The sequence below is a fragment of the Meleagris gallopavo genome, chromosome 2 (assembly GCF_905368555.1).
Source record: "Meleagris gallopavo chromosome 2, MGAL_WU_HG_1.1, whole genome shotgun sequence".
In the NCBI taxonomy this organism is placed as follows: Eukaryota; Metazoa; Chordata; class Aves; order Galliformes; family Phasianidae; genus Meleagris; species Meleagris gallopavo.
The window spans coordinates 101,048,158-101,064,684 of NC_139405.1; the positions used below are offsets into that span (position 1 = coordinate 101,048,158).

The following is a 16,527-nucleotide window of genomic DNA, read 5'->3' on the forward strand; positions in this document are numbered from 1 at the left end:
TCTCGTCTCTTCTTTTTCTGCTTCAACTCTAAGGATTTCCACTGTTGGTCAAATCAGGCTCATGAAAAAGCCCACAGGCTGCAAGTAAAGGGGAAACAGGATGCTGCAGTGGGAAAGTGGGGAAAAACAGGAGGGAGGGGAAGGAAAGAAAAGGATGAAATTAAGCATAAATAACAATAGGCAAATCATCAAAGGAAGAGAAAAGGAAGAGGTTGAAGCTGATCAAAGATGATAACCAGATGTAATTGCTCAGCACCAAAAATAAACAAGGATGTTGACAAGTTCATTTTCATGTTTAATTTTAAATAAACATAAAAACGAGAAAGGAAGCTTTATAAAGAAAAACTTAGGAAGAACATTTTGGGCTTAATGCACTCTACTAGATGTGTTTTATCTCTCCCTTTTAAGGTGCCCCAGATCTATGTTTTGACCCTACAAAAATTGCACTCTTAGCTAAAAAATCCACTCTCTTGCACTGATTAATAATTGCTATTAGTCTGTAGCTCCTGAGACAGGAAATCTGTGGACAGGTACTCTGCTGCATGCCTGTAACGTGGTTACCTACGTTCAGTATAGATGAGCTATACAATGTGCCACACAACAAGAACATAAATATGACAACTGTAATGAGATCAATCTGTCAACACTGTCCCTTTATGAAACATTTACAATCAATATGAATCGTGTTGATGAAGAGGGTATGAAAAAAATTGGCTGGTGAACGTGTATCTGTCACATGCTTAACAGACTTGGGAGCAAACAAGAAAAAGGGCCTGGCAAATGGGCAATTTATGGTAATGAAATATCCAAAATATGGGTGATAACCAGTGGTTATGGAAATGGTTATGGAAAATTTCTGAATTTCTATACTTCAAATACTTTTAAACTTTAAATTTTGGAAACAGATTGCTGGGACACCCAGAGGTGTCTGAATTTAGAGCAACAATTACCTTGAACGTTGTCATAAGAATTCTTAAAAATCAGCAATTAAAAGTGACAAACGCAAACAGCAATTGTTTTGCAGAAGTAACTGGTTTCTTTGATGCTGAAATGATGAAAAAAAAAAAAAGCCATCACACAGGAATATATCACCACAGTATCTTGTTAGATATAATTTCTGAAAAGCACAAAACAGGTGAGGAGGTGATGCTGCATTTCCGGAAGTGCTGGGCACTCACAACCAGGACCTGCAAGACCTTGGTGCTCCCTCGCAAGGATGAGCAGCCTGTAGCTATTCTACATCTACTCCGCAAAGGTTTTGTTTTCTGTTACCTTATCTTCCCTGCCAACAGAATGCTACTATATCCACTGGCCCCTCCTGCCATCTACCTGTGTTTGGCAGCCTCGTGGCCTCATTCTGTGCTCCTCAGCAGCAGATAATTCCCACTCCACTGCTGCCTCAGGAGAATTCCCCCCTCACAACATCCGAACTGCTGGTTACCAAAGCATTCAGCAAACCCCACCAGCAGCCAGGCAGGATTAGTTCTCAAAGGCAGACCACTACAGAAGTGTCTCCACTGAGCCTGAGGAATGGAGACAGATTTCAGCCTGGTTTTCCATTATCTTCCCTCCCTAAGCACTCCCCATCCTGCTGTTACAGAGGTCACTATTTCCCTGTGCTGCTCTGCCTGCCATGCTGTGGGTAACACAAACCTACCAGCACAACATGGAGCTGGCTCCATGGGGAGAAACACAGGGAAGGACACAGGGAGTCACTGTCAGAGCTAAGTGATACCGTTGTTGCAGATGCAGCCCCGTGCTCCTCTGCTGCCCCTCCTGCTGATCGTGAGATCAAAGCCTTTTCCATAAAAATAAAATGTGGTTTTCCTCTCTAGAGATGGTTTAGTTTTTTTTTTTTTTCAACGGAGGTAAAATAAAATTGCTCCGGGTGAAATATTCCCCAGGCCATAGATATGCCTTCTGCACAATGCAAGTGCTCCTTCTGATGTTGCAGACGCTGCTGGAGGTCAGACTGCAGGCACTGGGGAGCAGAGATGCAGACTTCCCCTCCTAAGTGAGACACTGGGATTCTGCAGAGGCAGTTACCGAGAGGCTTCTTTCTACTGCAAGCTGAAAAATAGCTGAGATAGTTCTCCATTTTTTAAAAATTGGATTCCTACTTACATTTCTATAGTTAATGATTTTGGTTTATGCTAACTGGCCTGACTTCTCAGCACCCAAGGTTTTGCAACACAAGTGATTTCAGCTCTGTGCTCAGTGTACTCAGCAGCTGCCTGCCAGGTGCCATGGGGGGGCATTGCTTGGGAAGTACTGTGAGCACATTGTAGAGGTCAGCACTGAATGGCAGAAAACTGGTAAAGGTGAGCAATCCACGAACACCTCACTGAATGCAAAAGACATCAAGTGCCTTTACAAGCATTCTGGCTCGTGCATGAGATCCAGCTCAGCGCTGGTGTTAACAGCCACAGCAGTATTCTAAAATCCTATTGACAAAAATCTCTCAGAACTCCACTCACCTGCAGCACTGCTCGCAACTCCCACAGCGCTTTTCAGAGATTGCACATGGATGATCTCAGCGAGGCCTCCATCATCTTATATCCCCAGAGAATTGCCACCGTGCAACCAGAGCTCACGGCTCCACCCAAGTGGTTCATTACAGGCCTTCCTCCTTGCTCCTACTTAGCTGCCTATGTACTACTGCCAGCTACTGGGGCTGCCCAAGTTAGAATTGCTGGGGATCCGTGCATTGCAGCAAACAAAACAGAACAAGGAGTGCAACTTAGGGGCTCATTTGCCACAGTTCATTGGGACAACGTACTCAGACATAGGGTTTGGTTTTGGATGGTCCTGTGTAGAGCCAGGAGTTAGACTCAGTGATCCTTGTGGGTTCTTTAGAACTCAGGATATTCTGTGATTCTATGTAGCTTCAACCCTGCTAGGGACAAGAAGTGGAAAGCAGAGAGGGCCCCAGATTAGCCCCCAGAGAGCTCTTTTCAGAATTAGCTGCTGTTAACTCAGGTGTGAACCTGGGCATGCAGCCTGATCTTCTGGTCCAGCATGCTGACTCACAAATCCTGACAGGAATCAAAGTATATCAGTTATGCCATTTTATATCTGTGGAGAATCTAGTACAATTAAACCATACAGTTAGTCAGAGAGAAACCAACTGAAGTTTGGCAAGGGGGATCTACTGTTGAAAAAGAAAGGAAGCAGGAATTCTATCACTGATCTGTGTCTGGAAGAGGGGCAAGTGGAAGAGTGACAAATGATGCTGCTGACAACAGGGGAGTAGCAATTACAAATAACTGCACAATGTTTCAAGCTTCTACTCCCTGCTGTTACAATGCCTGTGGCAATGTTGGAGGAAAGAATGATGATTTTCAGACTGAAAACATATCCCCAGGATACGTCAGGACCTGGGTTCATAAGGAGGAATGATACAGCAGCCCCTTCACATGTCACGTGGCTAGGAGAGAGAACCAACACATTGAGCTGTAAACAAGCAGTCCAGCAATTGCTGACACACTGCTGGGCACTGATTCCTGGGGCTGCCTTGTGCCTCTCAGCAAATCACTCTGCACTGCCCACCCATCTCCTGTCTGCTGCTTCTGGCTCTGTTCATCTTCCTTCACACCCCCAAGGGAGGACACTGATATCTGCCTGAGATCTCTGCAGTGAAAGGAAGGGGTTTGAGGCTGCCCACATTCTGCAGCTGGCAGAATCCCACACGCAGGATGCAGCATGTACACCTACCCTGCTCAGCAAAACAAGATTGGCTTTGCATGCACTTGGCACTGAGTCTTCAAGGTGCATGAAATAACATGAGGGTTGTGCTAGAGCCCTGCAGAGTGACAGCTTGAAACACAGGGTGCTTATGATGTGCCCGAGGCATAGGAAGAAGGTGTGTGCTGGTGTTTTCAGGTGCAAAGCTTGATGAGATACTGTCAGAGGACCGTGTATAGAGACAAACCTGATACAGTGTTCCCCATGTTGCCTTTTGGAAACATCCTTGGTGTGAGGTCCTAGGTAGCAGCCCAGCGAACAGATAAGCACAGAGCAGCAGGGGGACTGTCCTTCACCATATCCTCCATTTGTCCACAAGGCTTAAAGATATCTTGACAATCTTCATATCATCCATCAGTAACATCCATTTCTAGGGCACAGAGCAGCACGATGCCTCCCCTCCCTTCAGCAATGGTGCTATGCCAACAGCTGGAAGGAGCTGGCAAACTGAGCACGATCCTCCATGAGGGTGGCACACTAAGGGGTACAACAGGTCGGGTTATGTTTCCCACCACCTCCCAAAGGCAATGGAGAGGATGCTTATTGCCAGCAGACAGCAACATTTGGATAGCACCCAATCACCACACAACCATTCAGAGCTGACTCTCACTGCACTCTTCTGCAGCAGGGAATGCCAACACTCTTCTTTTACAGACTGGGAACAAAACAAGGTCCCAGAAAACAAGTGAGCTGGTTACAGCATAAACAGGATGCCTTTGAAGGAGAATTGAAACTAATTCCTTTGAGAACTTGGCCAGCAGCTCTAGACCACATGCTTCTCCTTCCTGTCTGAGCATCTTGCATTGTGTGGCACTGCCCTTGTCTCTTGGCAGCACCATTGAACAAATAAAAACAACTGATTAGATAAGAGTTTGCTTTAACAGCACCCGAGAGAGGAAGGGAGGGTTAGCCCTCAGAAGCCTCATAAGAACATATCTTTTTTTTTAATATATATTACAGGAACAGTGAGGCCAAGCCTCTGTCACTCACAACCAAGACAAGAAAGATAGATGGCACGGGAAAAAGTTTGCAGGATGAGACTGTTATACACAGGAACAATAATGCTGGCAGATAACCCATCACACAGATGAAAAATGAGACATCTTTAGCAAACGGGTCTAGATAATGTTGTAAGGTGGTTTTGAGGGCAAGACATTGTGTTTTGTGCTTAATGATGCCTTCAGAAATGCCTCAGATGCTATTATAGACAAAAAGCAATAAAGCAAGGCACAGAATAGGTTTGGAAATCTTCCATTCAAGTCACTCTGATCAGTTTATGAACTGTGCCAAATCAGTAGCAGTTATTACAGAAGAATCATGGTTCAGAGAGCAGACCTCAGAAAACAGCTTATCCTACCAGAAACCCAAGTCAAGACTTTTTCCCAGACCACTGACACACCATGGCTTGTGCCACGACTGAACTCTCCTCCAACACAGGCTGCACCTGTGCAGCCCTGAGCCAGCTGCTGAGTTGTGCCCACTGTCACCCAAAGACCACTGCCCAATATGAAGCACCACAGCCAGGCTGCATACTCACTGCAAAAACCCTTGGCACACCATGGCCATCTAGTGAGTTGTATGCTTCCTGGCATGAATTTGTCCCAGGTTACTTAATGCTCTCCCAGATTAAACTGTGTCTCTGGACATAGTTTAAGGTTCAGTACAAGCTCAGGGTCCTTTCCATTTTGGATGTAGCTGGCTTGCTCCGGCTGTAGAAGAGGTGGCCAGCTTGGTCTGGGGAGCAGAAGATTTTAGCTAGAATTTAGTCATCATTTAGTCAGCACAAGACTACATGCCCTGTCCAGTTTTATTTACTTGTCTGCTCACAGTCAGATTGCCTCCACAGTTGTGTACATCACTGTGCTGACAGATCCAGCCCCTGGACATGGACATGACTGTGCATCTCAGGCAGTGGGAAAAGAAAGGTTTTGAGTCTTATCCAGAATTTATGGCAAGGCATAGAAAGCCTTTCTTTCACTTCAGTGACAAATGCCACTAACAATCACCTGAATGTTACATTTCTTTGCAAAGATGAACTCTTCCCCAGGCAGACTGATGGAATCAGTTTTATTTCTTTTATCAAAGAGATAATGAAGAGATGAAACTTGCAAGCACTGTGCCCAAGATGTGACCTGAGAAATTCAAGGGCAGAATGAAGAGCTGCTGAGTCCCAGACATGTGCCTGTCTGTAAGCACATTCCTCTATTTGATGGCACTTCATATGACTCCAGAGCTGGCCAACTACTGTAAAAGGCAGAAAGAGTAGGATGCGATCCCCCAGGTGTGTTAATTAGTACCAGCCTATAGTTACAATGGCTAATTCATGAATTTTTTTGAAGGTTTTACAGACTGTTTTGAAATAAACATCTGCAGCAAATCCATGAGGAGAAGGGAATAGTGGTTTTATAAAGTCTGCTGATTTAGGAACTTGACAGCATCAGATGAAAAGACAAGCAAATCTCCCATCTCACTGGGCTCTCTGTCACCCCCCGCCCCAGACAGCTTCTTCCCAGAGCAAGCAATTCTCTTACACTCAGTGAGAAGAAAAACAACAGTGCACCTCTGAATCCATTCCTCATTAGCAGTCTGTCCCATCTACAAGCAGTTCTCCGGGTCTGCCGATTAAAGATTTCCTGTGCTTTGGTGAAAGGCACAGGCTAATCGATGAGGTAATGCTTTTTTATTCTAATTAAGGGCTTGAGTCATCCTATTATTGTAAAGTCCATGCAACAAAACATGTTTAAATCTGTCCAATTACATCATGTTCAGTCCTCTTCCAAAGAAGAAATTTAAAAAAAAACCAACAACCAACATTTTTGATTCTGTATAGTCACAATTTATCCTGTGCCCCCTTCTAAAGGATCTCCTGCCTCCTACAAAATCTGTCTAAGTTAACTAAGGGCTTGCTTAGTATGCCTGCAGAATAGCTTGTGGCAGCTTCTGCACGCCTTCACTGCTGCTAAACTCGGCACTGCTACAAATGACAGCACACTGCTGTTAGAGAGGATGGGAAAATCGAAAGCTGAGAGTTCACTGAAAGGACTATGGGAATTATGTGAAAGCTGGTGCCAGCTAGTGGTAATGTTATTTCATTTCAATGTCAGTTCCCTGACATTACTTGGCTCCAAAATTCTTATATTTACAGAAGAGTGTGTGTCAAGTTTACATGCATTGCCCTTTAATGCATTGAAAACTATGAACCAGGTCCATTACAAATCCCACAACATCTTTCTTAAAAGCAGATCTATCTAATTTTCTGAGACAGTCAAATTCCAAGCTGGATATTTACATCCACACCAGCACAATTCCTCCTGCTGAATTCGAGCTGAATGATGTATTCCCCACTTAGTGCCTGATGTTGCATGAAGCCATTAAGCCCTTGCTGCATTTTACCCCAGGTGTAGTTACACTTGTGCTCTGCACCAGAATGCTGCTGGCTGGCACACACAGCTGTAACATTACACAGACTATATATAGAGTTATTTGCAGTCCTCTGGGTTTCGGATGATGGTATAAACACAAAATTACTATTTATAAAAGCCATTTACATATATTCAGTGCTCTAATCAGAAAGAAAATGAAGCACATTAAAATAATTACTTGAACTCCCTCCCAAAGGATGCTCATGTTCCAGCTGTGTGTGTATTGGAATCACGCAAGCCAGCCATGACAGAAACTCATCGATGAAGTTTAACTGAGGCAATTGCTTCCACATGCAAAGGGAAACCTAGGGAAACAATGACTGCATAATCATGTAGGGCCAAAAATCTAACACTAGAACAGGATATATGACTGTAGATAAGGACAATGCTGGCATGGAGGAGGACTCCTCCAAGTTTCCCCTGGGTCAGAAAAGTAACTATTTCCAGAATAAAAGAAAACACTGAGCAGCCAACTTCAGATCTGTGAGTTACGCCTCTGCAAACCTGTCTGTCACAATGCCCTAGTTCTGATCCCAACGTACAGTTCCTTCTGATCACCAGAAGTGGATATACAGCTTTTTTTCACATTCATCTGTCAAACATGCTCTCCTGAAGCAGCACTTACGGATGTAACCTGTAACAAGTACAAAAACACTAACTGAGAAAATCTCAGCTTTCCTGAGTGCACTTTCATTCAGTTAGCACCTGCCAGAGAGCAGCAATGAGAAGAGGGCTGAGCCTTTCACACACACGCCTCAGTGCTCCCAGTTGGAAAATATAGCTAGAAGTTTTCCTTGGAAGAACTCTACCAGTGTCCATGTGGAAACATCTTCCTGGACCCCAGAGCAAACACTCACAGCAGGCAACACTGAACTACTATGGATGCTTCTGTAAGATTCAATAGCTGAACGTGTTTTCGTTTTCCACTGCTTTCTTTCAATCACCTTCAACCCTTCATCTGTGGGAGGACAGCAAGTTTGGCACAGAAGAAACGTGGGAAGCTGTGCTGAGAACATAGGGCTGGAGACAGAAGGCAAAGGAAAGCCCACTGCATCATCTGCATATGGGAAACGAATGCTCACCAGGCATCTATAGACAAAAACAAATGTTCAGGACAGGCAAACTGGAAGGACTGAATTTCTGCAAGGAGAGCATCCTGCCATCCTGCTTTATTCCCTATCCAGTTAGTTACACCAGCTCCACAGACAGGCTGTAAGTTTGCCCTTAAAAAAGGTCAAGAATAGATAATGAACAATGAAAAGCAAATAAGAGTCATCCTTTATTTGCATGGGTAATCCACGCTTTCTGCTGTCTTTTCTTCTTTTTCCTCTCTTTGATGTGGAAGATCACTGTATCAGGCTATGATCTTAGTTCACAGAAAAAAATTCAACAGCCAGAAATGTTTCAGTGGAAGACCAGAGGGGTTGTTTACTGAGATTCGATAAGTTGCCAATTGGATAGCAGCTGGATTGGAATTGAAACAAATACTTGTGTCACTTGGCAAAGTGACAGTTGAGCATGGCTTGCAACCTAAACTTGTGACTCAATTCACAGAATATAAAGATCTGCCTGTTTAAATATCTAAAGGCTTCACAGCTGTGAGCACGGATGCACACACTGCTAGCAAAACAAGACTCTTTCTGTTTCTTGTTCATTGTTTTATCTATCTGAATTTCAATAAAGAAAACACGACCAGTAGCTTCCCTCTTCTTTGACATATACACTCTCTCTCAGCTTGTTAGGACAGCCAGGCAAGTGTTTCTACTTTTGTGCCCAAATCCTGCTGGATTCAGAGGGGAAGCCACGAACTCACGTGGCCAGACCAAAATACAGTTGTGAATTTACAAGTGGCTGAGGAGTAGCAGAAAGCCTGAGGAGTGGAGGCAACACCTCAGAGCACAACCCCGCTGACCAAGGACCAGAAGGCACAACAGCTGAACACATAAATTTTGACAAGTTTGCCCCAGGCCACCTGCCCAATGGATAGCAGCTGTGCCCTGACACTCCTCCAGCCTGCAGATTCTTGTTTTCCTTCGAATCAAAAATCTATCACCAGGCACAGTGCCTACACCTACCTACCACAGCTCTGGGCAGGCCATCAATGAAACCACTTGGCATGGCACAAAATGCAGGACTCCCATGGAACTGATTTCTGTCTCTCTGTGAACTATTCTCAGCTGCCCAAAGTTTCTGGTATAGGAAGTGAGATCAAGTTTTGCCACTCATTTCTCCCCCGAAGACAAAAAAGGTTGAGGACAGCCTAGGCCACAACAGGGAAGAAAAGGGAAAGCAAGGCATCACTGAGATGTCAAGGGACAAACTCTAGTGTGGTGGCCATTAGGACACAAGCCAGAAATAACTGCTGGCTCGTACACCAACCTACCTCCTCTAACAGCCAGCCTGGCTCTGCAGGGCTCTGGCAAAGTCAGGGCTAGCGGCCCGACTGCTTCCTCCCCACCAATCTGCTGCTCAGAGCAATTGCCCGCTTTGTCTGCAGCAAAAAGAGGCCCTGAGTCCTTTAAAACTCTCTTTACCAACTAAAGCAAGTGATGGCAAACCTCTGGCACCAGGGCTTGAACAGCTTTTAAAAACTTTTGGCAGAAAGCCCCCAAAACAGTGGCCTCATCCCTTCCAAACTGTTGTCAGGAGTTAGCTACATTTATGTTTATCCACAACAGATGTGAAGCTTCAATCTACCCATGTGCCTTTATTCCTCTGGGAAGGTACAAAAGGAGATGAAGAGAAGCCACAAGGGGAAATCTGCTGAAATAATAACTAAGGTAGAGAGAGGTGAAAGGGGAGTTCTTTCCTGGGGAATACCTACCTCGTGGTTCTGTGCAGTCTGCCAGGAAAAACCTCAGGCTGAGGGAGGATGTGATGTCACTGAAAGATTTAGGGAGGCAATGGAGAAAGGACGGAAGGGAGGGAACTGTGTGTGGAGGAGAGGCTCTGGTGAAGGGTGCAGAGAGCATATGGAGGCAGGAAAGCACAGGAAAAGGTGGGTTCCCCCAAGCTGGTGAACAAACATTAGCTCAGAACTTAACTGTAACTGAAGAAATGCATGCACACGGCTGTCACGTGCTTTAACTCATGATGTACTCATTTCTTTTGACAAAATTTATCACTGCTTTGTTCAGAAGAGCTGGTTCTGAGTCATTTTAATCAACTACTGTCTCAAGTTTCACAGGAGTAAACTGAATACAAGTACTAACGTCAGTATTAAACTGCGTTTTAAAGCTCTTGTCTTCAGCCTACAAACAATAAAACTGCACAGTTCATCTGCGGAGGAAAGAGATGAAATTCAGCTCAGTTACTGTGATGTGTTCCAACAGCTGTTTTAAGATTCAGAGCTAGAAATGTCTAATGTGGTCTTTCTTGGACCAAACAGAAGGGAAAAAGACATAACTGGCTGCCCGAATACCCTACAGAAAGCAAAACCCCAGGAAACCCTTAGGGCAAATAGAGAGCAAACAGAACACAGGCAGAGAGCTAACTCCTGCGGGAAAAAGGGCTCGGGGCTATACTTTATGTATTAATTGGTAATCAATTCATATCTTGGGCCTGAGCACAGGAACTCAATTCAGCTGTTAGACTAGTTCCTGGTGATCCCCTGGCATGGGACAGATTGCTTTTTCCTTACCCATCCTAATCACAGCCCGGGAGATGGCACAGGCCAATGGCTATTTCCAGTGGGCATTCTGGGTATAGCAAACCTCTTCTGGAGGACAGGGGAATATAACAGAAAGTATTTAATGAGCCAGCACTGTTAAAAGATTCTGCAACTCTAAAAACCAAGGCATATTGTTAAAAGCGCTGCTGTAGTTTATTGGTTACTTAATAATATGTATCTGCAAATGTTGAAATAGATGGATTAAAGACTGATAAATAGCAGTACTGCATTCACTTTAAGGAGAACAGAGAGAAGATAAGTTAATATATCTAATATTTAAAATACATATCTAATTTTGCAATCAAAAGGGTTTTAATAAAGGGATACTGCAAGCATTATGGCTTACTAGAAAAAAAAAAAAAAGACTTCAATATAAATGCTATGGCTAAGAGAGGCTTATGGCTATAAATAACTATGCTTACAATGCCAAATTAAATGAAATAGAACTAGAAAAGTGCCACTGCTACAAAAGCAACTACAATAGATTCTTTCCCCACTGCACAGTTGATCTCCTCTTGCTCAGTATTATGACTGCTGTTCTGCACAAAGCAGAGAAGGTCTCTACAAATGTCCAGGAAAACTTACAGAGTGATAACACAGAGTAACAATACACCTAACTCTCAAGGAGAATGGAAGACGAGGTGAAATACACATCTTATCATCACATTTCAGGTGAATTTTAGCACTGCATCCCAAAAATATAATGTAATTTTGAGCACTTTTCATTCTAGGATAGTACATTAGAAGGTGCAACTCCAGAGTGTAAACTTAATCAGAAGTAAATATTTGAGATAGTCCTAATTCAGACAAGAAAATAAATCTTTCTGTTGCTAAGCAGCCCGGGCATGGATGATGATCACTGTACAAGTACAGAAAGTAAGGTTTTGTGCATGAGAAAAGCTGAAGAGCATAGAACTGGCAAGTGAGTTGCCACCAGACATGGAATATCAACTCGCCACAGCCCTGAATGCAGGGAAGAAAATCAGCACAACTGGGATGTCTCCTCCAGGCAAAAGGAACCAGGCCATTACCAGCTTCCACCTGGATGATCATCATTAATACATTAGCAGAAAAAACAAGGCCCTAGTTTAGCATTTTACCCCTAAGGCCAGTGCACTGAACTGGATATCTGGTAGTTCAGCAGCACAGCAGCAGTGCTGGGCCAAGTCCAAGACACAGCCTTCTGGCCCAGGAGGAAAAGTTGTTACCAAATGAAGCGTGTTGACAACATATGGAGGCCCCTGCTACTGGTGCAGTTTCATCCTTATCCAGAAATAAAAAAATGCAAGATTTTGCCAAACACATGATTCAGTTTAGGTTAGAGCTCTGCTACTCAGAGCACTCTGGCCACTGACATGGCTTTCAATAGACTGCTTTGTTTTATTGTTGACTTTACATCTTTTCAAAGGTTTTTTTTTTAAAAAAAAAAACAAAAAACAAGCAAACAAACAAACAAGGAAATGAATTGTGGATTTTTTTAAATCTGAATTACCCATGCACCAGGGAACTGTGTAGTACTGAACGTGTTTATCCATTCTGTACCACCTCCTTTTTTATTCATTCCCATTCCAAACTAACTTAAAGCATATCTGAGAAACTGAAGCTACAAGTCTGTCGAGTTCCTTGTTTAAAGCATGCATGCACCTACAACTTTAAGGGCATGAAAGAAACCCTCAAATGTTCACTCCAGAAATACCCATTCACTGAAAACTGCTTCTTTCTTTGTCCTCTTACATAGACATCTATTATTCCCAGATGGCTTAAAACTGGGATGCAGTGCTTATGTCCAACCTGATCTCCACTGATGTGAATTAAAAATATCTTCCATGGAAGCTAGATGAGTTGGAGGGAATTAGAAACAATATAAAATGAGATTCGGGATTCTCATTTCCCTGTTTGTTTCTACTGTGACAGTGTACATATGAGATTTAAAAAAATAAATAAATAAATACATACCAAGAAGTTTTTATATAGGAAACCAACCACTGACTTAGAGAGAAAACCAGACTGCATGATGTGTCAGGCTGCAACTCTCTACCAGTGAAGGCTATGTTTCTTCTTAAATAAACAAAATTATTCTGATTCACTAAGAATTCTGCTCTCGAAAGGAATGGAAGCAATAAACTAAATGAGGATTAAATATCAGATCTTTTCATCCTTCAAGGCATTAAAGGACCAAAATAATCAGACTTTCAAATGCTACGTCAAACTCTGCAGAGCAGAAAAGCAAACTTCTTGCTTGTTTTGGCACAGCAAATTCTTTACAGCTTACACTTTTGTAACTCTGAAAATACAACATTGTGTTTGCTAACCCAATAGATCATTTTCCTATCCAAAAAAGGACAGCTTCTTTTATAAACACCACCAACTAAAGACCATTCTGCGGGAAGTACTGCGTTATCTGACTTCTCATTGTAAATAGTTGCTTAACTTTTTAAAACACCTCTTCAACAAAGGAGAAATTTCTGAGCAAGTTTTGTCAAAAGAATAATGTTTAAAGTTCCCCAGTGAAGTGTAAAGGATGGAATATCTCAGGTAAAAAGGATGCTATCTGGACATCAGCAATTAAACGTGGTTGTAATAGCAGAAGCAAAATCCTTGATCATTATAGCCAACCTGAATTTTAGTTTGGAAGACCCATGCATAGAACTTGGTGTGAATGACCACTCTGCAAATGATTCACAGTAACTGGGAATCAGTAAGAGTGTTCTGGCTCGTTCCTATCAGTGCCTTCTTCTAGAAAGAAGCATTTCAAAAGCCCGCACTGGTTCCAGAAAAAAAAACCATTCAGTAGAGGCTAGTGATTGTGGATGGCTCAACCAATTCAGCTGAATCCATCAGCACACTTACCGAAGGTCAAGAACTTACCTACTTTGGGCTTCTCTACTTAGACATCTGAAGTTTGAGACACACTAAAAAAAACAGTCACAACTTATGATCCCAGATATGGAAAAACTAAATTTACATTCAGTCTTCAGTAGTTAGAAATGCTTTTGGAAATTCAGTGAGAATTTCCATCCTGAAGTGGAAATATCCATCTGGAAATTATTGGACAGATACACAAACCCAGCTCTGATTTACTTCCTTGGTTTCTCAAGCTATTATTGCTTATGTCTTAGATGCATTTAGGATGTGATGTCTTCAGAGAAGGGCAAAAGGAAAGATAGCCTATATGTGATACTCATGATTGAAATGTCGATTCTTTTGGTCTTTGTGCTGCTGTAACTTCACATCATTCTAGATACTAGTCAACACAGAAGTAGTTCCAGACACGGTAAACCTTCATGCTCTCCAAAGTGGTACGTCCTATAGTGTCTGGTGGCTTTACAATTTGTGGAAGCACCCTGCAGTGTCTTAGTAGAGCACTTACTGCAATTGAGACTGTAGTCAAGCCATTCACGATGTCTCTCTCTCTTGGATTCCCTGAGGAATGCACTGAAGTGGTCCTACAAACTTTCTTTTCTCCATAAAGATACTTATTTATGAATATATAGGAATCTATCTATAGGAATACAGCAGAGGCCTCTGCTCCTCTGTCAAGCCCAACTGAAAGTGTTTTCTGTTACAAAATGTTGAGATGAGGGGACAGAGATGTGGAATAGCCTTTTTTTTTTTTTTTTTTTTTTTTTTTAAGAAAATTAGGCAAAAAGATAAATAACAACGAAGGCCAAGACATCCATACCTGATTATACCAAGAGGGTCTAAATCTTCTTCCTCCTCTTCCTCTTCTTTCTCATCTTTCTTGGCATTCTCCAGTGTTGCAAGCTTTGAAATCAAGTCAGGTGTCTTCTCCTCTTTGAAAAAATCCAATGCATCACTTTCTTCATCTTCTTTCTCTCTGTCGTCAGGAACATTTTTACTCTTGAAGTCAATGACACCAGTAGATTTTGTTCCTGCAAAATACAATTACAGATGCAAAACTGAAAACACAGGACAACAGCCATGTTTTATTTCATGGCTTGCACCTGTTCCTCGTGATTTCATTTGAGGAATGAAGTACACAATCAGCTTTTGTGAAATTCTTCCAATATTCCCAATTGTCCCTAGTTCTGTTCAATCTTGTGTCACTATATTTCTGATCTGTTTACTGATTTAAAGCTGTCAAGCAGAGAAAGACAGAGGAAATCAACTTTATCTAAAATGTAGCAGCATATGCCTAATCTTCTCCTTTATGTTCCTTCTGTAGCCAGTGGAAAGAATGGAATTTCCAGTTGGTGACTCATCACATCTAAATACAGTTGTTTGACAATAAGCTCCCTTCTGAAGTGTCTATTTCTCCCCTTTGGCTACAGAGGGGCCCTAAATGCTCCACTTTGCTTCATATAACTAGAAGAGAGAAAGTGCAGTTTTAGTTATTGATTTAATCAGCTTGGGCTAAAATAAGAACAGTTTCCAAAGCAGTTCTTCAATTTACACTCAGAAATGAAGTCTGAAGTTCTAACTCTTTTCACTATGCAAGGTCCATCAAACTGAACAAACTCAGCAAACTGAAACACTGAGAAACCTGTTATATGGAAAACCTAAGAGTGAGAGAAGAGCTCATAACTATTCTGTTCTGTGGAGTCTCTGGATGTTCAGGAAACCAATTTAAAATAATGAGACTAGCTAAAAATAGGCTAGCTTAAAAACACTGTTGGTAGATAAAATTCCTACCTTCATCCTTTTGACTGTTTAACACAGCAAGTGAGACTCATATCACCTTGCTTTCATGGCTATGTGTGTCTAATCAGCTAGGGCAGAACACTAAATGTGCATGTCTACACTGAAGAAATGGTCTTACGCTCCCCTTACAGGGAAGGAGACTGTCGTTGAGGGCAGAAAGTGGAGGTCAGGATGCTGCATGTTTTATCTCCATGTAGATAAACATCTATGTTTTACCATGTCGATTCTCCCCAAACACCTCTTTAGATACTGACTATGTCTCCAGTAACTTAAGGACCTGTAGCACATGTACTGAAGTTCATTTGGTTTGGTAGAGTGAGACACAGTATTCTAAGGCAGATTTTGATAAACAGGTCACATTACTTGTACATAATCTGTCCACAGAATATAAAGACTCGTTCTGCTATAGACATCTGTATCATATACATAAAAGTTTAACATAAGACGAATTTTAAATTTTCTGTGGTCTACTTTCAAGAGAACCCTGACAAGGTTAGGAGAGAACACTAAAACCTTATTTGGCAAAATCCTTTTGCTAATATCATGCAGTTTTGACCCCCTTGACTTTAGAAAGCTGCTTTCAATCATGGGTTTTGTGACTGATAAGGCTTTGGTTACAGGGATGCACACTTGCTAGTCTCACAGAACTCCCAACCTGTCCACACTTAACACTTTTGCAAAACAGTTTGCACATATTGACTTGCAAGTGCCTTGCACCTTTGGTTTGGTTCCTTAAAACTAACACTACGCTAAGAATCATGCACAGCACCAGGCTGGTGTATTCTCTGTTCAGCAACACTCAGATGAATTAAGAGCAGAGAGCCCATCTGTTCCATTCATTCACTGACTCACTGCTACGTCCAAGGAATGCAAGAAAGGATCTGTACAAATCATTGGAAGAGGCAACAAGAACTGGACATGAAGATAAGGAAAATTAAGGAGAAAGGAAAAAAAAAAAAGCTAGAGAATGGTGTTAGCTAAAAAAGCATCCGACTTTTACTGAAAAAAGTCATTGTCAATAATTTCTTT

General features: G+C 42.3%; 1 protein-coding gene across 1 annotated transcript in view; it reads right to left on the reverse strand.

Annotated features, from left to right (window-relative positions):
• The window catches only part of HS1BP3 (HCLS1 binding protein 3), a 43,489-nt gene that overhangs the window by 16,993 nt on the left and 9,969 nt on the right, over positions 1–16,527 (reverse strand). The window contains exon 4 of the mRNA XM_003204532.5: positions 14,519–14,729. Coding sequence (XP_003204580.2) covers positions 14,519–14,729 — 211 coding nt within the window. The remainder of the gene's footprint in view (positions 1–14,518; positions 14,730–16,527) is intronic.